At 44.3% G+C, this 5,741-nt stretch overlaps 1 protein-coding gene across 1 annotated transcript in view; it reads right to left on the bottom strand.

The window, feature by feature from the left end:
* The window catches only part of LOC107099713 (integrin alpha-11-like), a 37,350-nt gene that overhangs the window by 8,586 nt on the left and 23,023 nt on the right, over positions 1–5,741 (bottom strand). The window contains exon 18 of the mRNA XM_015397956.1: positions 2,325–2,441. Coding sequence (XP_015253442.1) covers positions 2,325–2,441 — 117 coding nt within the window. The remainder of the gene's footprint in view (positions 1–2,324; positions 2,442–5,741) is intronic.

Genomic DNA, 5,741 nt, shown 5'->3' with positions numbered 1-5,741 from the left:
GCTGCACAGGAGTAGGCCCTGAGCAACAGAGCAATAGAGGCCCAGATCTACCACACTAGACAAGACCCCAGGTGCAGACTGTGCAAAGAGGCCCCTGAGACAATCCAGCACATAACTGTAGGGTGTAAGATGCTGGCAGGGAAAGCTTACATGGCGCGCCATAACCAAGTGGCTTGAATAGAATACAGGAACATCTGTGCAGAGTATGAGCTGGAAGCCCCAAGGTCACAGTAGGAAACACCTCCAAAGATGGTAGAGATCGCCATCCAAAGATGGCCGTTGTGGTAGACATAGCGATACCAAGTGACTGCAACATCAGGAAAAAGGAACATGAGAAACTAGAGAGATACCAGCAATTCAGAGAAGAGCTGGAGAAAACCTGGAAGGTCAAGGCATCAGTGGAACCCGTGGTCATTGGGGCCCTCGGGGCAGTGACCCACAATGACCCCAATATATATGGTAAATGGTAAATGGCACGTACTTATATGGCGCCTTTATTCAAGTCAGGAGACTTGACCAAAGCGCTTTACACTACATTAATTCACCCATTCACTCACACACTGATAGTGGCAAGCTACATTGTAGCCACAGCTGCCCTGGGGCTCACTGACAGAAGCGGGGCTGCCGTACACTGGCAGGTTCCGGTTTACTGAATGTGTAGGATTGGTTCCATATTTGCAATGATGGGTGTCAAAGGGTTGATATCACCACTTTCCTATTTTAATAAAAAAACTAAATTCATCCTTCTGTCTTTGTCCAGGAAGTCTTAGTATCTCCATTTAGTATCAGCCGTTGAGGCCAGAAAAACTTAAAAAAAAGGAAAATATTGTAAACATTTCACTCTAACCAACCAATCAGAGGACAGAAATTCTGATGTAGGGGCGGGGCCTCTAGCTGGCCCTGTGAGGCAAACCTGAAACCTGATTGGTTGGAGAAAATGTTTCTTGCTAATGTTGTTAAGTTTACATCAGCAGCACTGCTGACTCTGAAGGCCCTGGGCTGATTAGATTGCCATAGCAACACACTGAGGCTGAAATCTGATTGGACAGAAAATATAGCAACCAGATCAATGTAATGAAGCAGCGCAGCCAAGAGAAACACTTCAAAATTAAGAGAACGGATTGTTTGGAATAAATTAATACAGTTAGAAAGAAGAAAAAGTTACCTATGAATGTATGTTAGTGTTTCTGATTGATTTTAGGCCTGCAGTGAAGCCCTGAGCACACACCACTGCTGCACACAGGGACAGGGAAAGAGCACTAAACCCCAGAACAAAACGGTGAAGGGTTATGAAACTAACAAAAGTTAAATAAATCAGGTGTTTCTGTCAATGAATATGAAATAAACAAAGATGGAGGTGGAGATGACCGAAAGGATCTCTGATCAAACATTGGTTTGAACAGCGACACATTGGGCTGCAAATGTAAACACATGCTAGGAACAGAAATAAAAACATTATCAGTAGATTTTAACCTATAAACTATATATGAAGATGTCATTAAGTCTATCTTTATTTCACTGTTGCCAACAAAAAGTGTCTGAACACCAATGCACTAAAACTGTTACATGCTTTACGTAAAGACCTCAAAAAACATATTTTAGTCATTTTGTTGTGTTAATTTTCTTGTTGAGAAATAATAAAATTTAGGGTTCCAATAAAGAAAATCAATCCCTCAAGTCTGAATTTAAACAGAACTGAGCTGAGTGAAAACTATCCTGAATATTAGCTGACATGTTTAACTTAAATTCTATTCAGTATATTTCTATAGCTCCAATTCACATCATGTCATCTCAGGTCACTTTCCAGTTCACCAGATCATCCAGTCAGATTGATTCAAGTTTTCTATCTAAGGAAAACCAGCTGATTGCATCGACTCATTGACTCTTCAGCAATCCCTCACTCTAAGCATGCTTGTAGCGACAGTGGAGAGGAAAAACTCCCTTTGAACAGGAAGAAACCTCCAGCAGAACCAGGCTCAGTGTGAGCGGCCATCTGCTGAGGCCGACTGGGGTTCAAGGAGACAGAAGCAGACATAGAAAAAGAAGCATAGATACAAAAGGCAACTGTCAACCAGCTCCACAGGCGGCCCCGTCCAGGAAACACACAGCCAGGCAGACGAGCTCCGAGCCAGCTCCCATGTCAGAGGATGAAGAGAGCACATCCAGTTAGTCACAGTCAGAGAAACAGGACTACACTGGAAAAAAGGCCAAGCTCCAACATCTAGAAACAAAGATGTTGATGGCAGCAGCACAGCTGATATTTCTCTAGTTTAAAGGTTTAAATTGAAGGTTTGCATCTGAAGGTTTATTGATGCTCATTTCACCTCCTCCTTGATGCTGTAGTCTGTGATGTCCACCAGCTGGTTGCCCTCCTTGGTCACAGCCCAGATATCTGCTGTCAGCAGGATCTCCTTCACTGAGAAGATGCCCAGATTCTGCACCTAAGCACAGAGTAAATTAAACACAGGAAACTTTACAATAAGATTCTCCATTTAGATGTTCAAATATTAGTTTATTTTATTTTTTATCTATAAACACTTTATAAATATTTCGTGTGTTTATTGTGAGTTCAACATGGTTTTCATGCTAATGATGCTTAGAAATGCTTATTTTGCCTCCAACGTAGTAATTCAGCCTGAAATAGAAGCTATACGTTTGAACAGCTTAGACTAAAGATTTGGTAAGAAATTAGAAATTTTTTGGTCACCAAACACATTACTCTATCAACACATGCTCTCCTTAAACTAAAAACCGGCTTTATGTGCAGAGCTGGAAGAATACACAGCAACTGTTCCCTCTTACATCTGCATTTGTCCCAATGCTACATTCAGACCGCAAGCAGCGATAGCAGTAGAAGCCACAGAAACAGTTGGTTTACATGCAGTCAATGGCTGATGCGCATCATGTGCTAAAGGTCCTGCAGCGCGTTTTGAGCAGCCAAAGCAGCGCCTCATGAGCTTCTGAGCATCTGACGCACGCAATGCGCTTCACAAGCACCAGCTGCTGGAATTGAAAAAATGTAACTTTAGCTGCTGGACGCGCCACATCAACCAATCAGAGAAGCTGATCTGGGAGCTGGCAGGGAGACAGACACAGCACTGCTGATGCAGAGTGCTATGATCACTCCTCTGAAACAGTTTAATAACGCCTAAATTAACTTCAAATGTAGAAACCTGCCGGCAGAATATGTTTGCTGCAGTTTGGATTACGTATATGAACCGGGCCTGAGGCAGCTGCTGCTGGGGAATCCCAGTGTCAGCGCACCGCCGGTATGTGGGGGTCTGAGCGGCTCCCACAGATAAATAATCTTTGAAGGCAGGATGGTAATGTGGATGAACTGACTGCACTGAAAATGTTGTCAGGAGGACTTTCTCACTTAAATTTGGTTTCGACTTCTTTTTTGCCCCTTGTTCCCGGCAATTTTGGTTGCCTTTTTTCCGGGTTAGGAAGGGTTGGGTTGGTTCGGCCCACGGGCCTTCGGCCCCCTTTTCCCCCGGGGCGGTTGGGGCGGCAAGGTTGTTTCGGCTGGGGTTCGGACTTAATTTGTTCCAGGCTTCAAAAATGAAGCAGCACGCGTGTTTCTGCTGCTCCTGCTGCTTTAGGGCTGAACGCAGCATAAGAACGTTTCCATCCTAAAAGCCACCAGGTGTTCCCTGAATGGATGACAAGGATTGCAGCTCCTAACTAAATCCTGTAAACCAGAATAAATATGATGACCTTCGCTCTGGATGAAAACTCTATCTAGATTTAGAAGAGGTTTGAGGGCAAAACCTCCAACGCCTGCACTGTGAAGGTTTACTGGAAGACGACCTTGAAGCCTACAGACAGGCTGCTCTGCCAGATGGGATATAAAACCCGGAGGTCGTGTGCAGATGAGTGAAGATACATTTTCACCTCTCCCAACCAAAGCTAACAGGCCTGTTTGTCAAGTTTTTAAACTTGACAATATTTTTTTTACTGCCAGTACCCCTCCAGTGGCATAAACCAATAAAGGTTGTAGACTCCTATAACCTCAAACTCAAAGTATAAAAGCAAAGACTACTACATAAAATTGTAGAAAAAGATGTTTTAGAGATTCACTCATTCATCTCTTGGCCCTTTCAGTGAATGACTGCATCAAAGCAGTGTAGCGTCTGTGGTTGTGCTGAGGTGTTGTAGAAGCCTGGGGGGCCTCCAATCATCTGCATTTTTGGGTCTGGTTTCTCTGATGAGAGATCAGAGGTTAGGGTTTAGATGGTTAAAGATGGCTGGTTATGATGAAAGATGGATGGTTATGATGAAAGACGGTTGGTAACCACCAACCGTCTTTCATCATAACCATCCATCTTGGAGTCTTTGTTCTTGTTGCCATGACGGCACTCCAAAGCAGCGGCCAAGAATGGCTCCTCTCAACAATTTCGATAATTTAATTTAATATGCAGCTTAATACGATACAGACTAGACATCAAACCCGCATCTATGATCGCAAACGCCTGCTGGAGCTACGGTCACTAAATGTTTTAAATCCAGACATTTTTGACCGCTTAAAAAGCTTCGGAGTTCTACGGACGGAGGTCAACAACACAACAGTGGAACGTAACAATAGGAGGAAGAGATGTGCAAGACGGAGAAAGCGAGGCTTCAGAGGGGGTCTAACTGCGATGCTAAGGAGGAATCCCCACAGACCTCCGCTTCCATCAATCCTGCTCTCCAACGTCCGCTCATTGGAAAACAAAATGGATAATCTCCGACTGGAACTCTCATCAAGGAAGGAGATTAGTAACTGCTGCACCATCATTCTGACAGAGTCATGGCTGCATCCAGCAATACCGGACAATGCTATTAGCTTGGAGGGGCTAACGCTATACCACGCCGATAGGAACAAAGAACTAAGTGGTAAGATTCGGGGTGCCGGGCTCCGTGTTTACATCAACAACAGCTGGTGTAAAAATGCTAGATCAGTCACCAGCTTCTGCTCTTCAAACATCGAGTTTCTGACTGTTAACTGCAGACCGTTCTATCTGCCCAGAGAGTTCAATGTGGTTAGCATCACTGCTGTTTACGTGCCCCCCAGTTCTAACACTAAAGAGGCAATGAAGACTCTTATCTGCACACAAAGGGGGTTTTCATCATTACTGGGGATTTTAACCAGACTAACTTGAAGACTGTTTTCCCTAATTTTTACCAACATGTGGACTTTGCAACTCGGGGTGAAAACACTTTAGACCTAGTTTTACTCTGACATCAAAGATGCATTCAGGGCAGCCCCGCGCCCCCACCTGGGGTCATCGGATCACCTCTCTGTCATGCTTATCCCTGCATATAAGCCCAAGCTGGTCAGGACTAAACCGACAGTTAAAGAGGTCAGAGTGTGGTCTGAGGGGGTCATGGAAACACTCCAAGACTGTTTTGAATGCTCTGACTGGAGCATCTTCAAGGCTGCTGCAACATATGATAACTTGTTAAATATTGATGAGTATTCTATGACTGTGTCAGCCTACATCAACAAATGCATTGAGGACATCAGCATCAAAAAGAACATCACCACCCAGGCCAACCAACCACCCTGGATAAATGGAGAGGTTCAGAAATCGCTAAAAGCACCGAACTCAGCTTTCAAGTCTGGTGATAAAGAGGCACTAAGAACAGCTCATGCCAACTTAAACCATGCCATCAGATTAGAGAAGCAGAACCACAGCCAGAAGATCCAGGATCTTTTCTACGACGCCAGCAACACCAGGAGGATGTGGAAAGGCATTCGG

The sequence above is a fragment of the Cyprinodon variegatus genome, unplaced genomic scaffold (genome assembly GCF_000732505.1).
Source record: "Cyprinodon variegatus isolate N-32 unplaced genomic scaffold, C_variegatus-1.0 Scaffold899, whole genome shotgun sequence".
In the NCBI taxonomy this organism is placed as follows: domain Eukaryota; kingdom Metazoa; phylum Chordata; class Actinopteri; order Cyprinodontiformes; family Cyprinodontidae; genus Cyprinodon; species Cyprinodon variegatus.
This window is presented reverse-complemented; position numbering and strand designations above follow the sequence as displayed.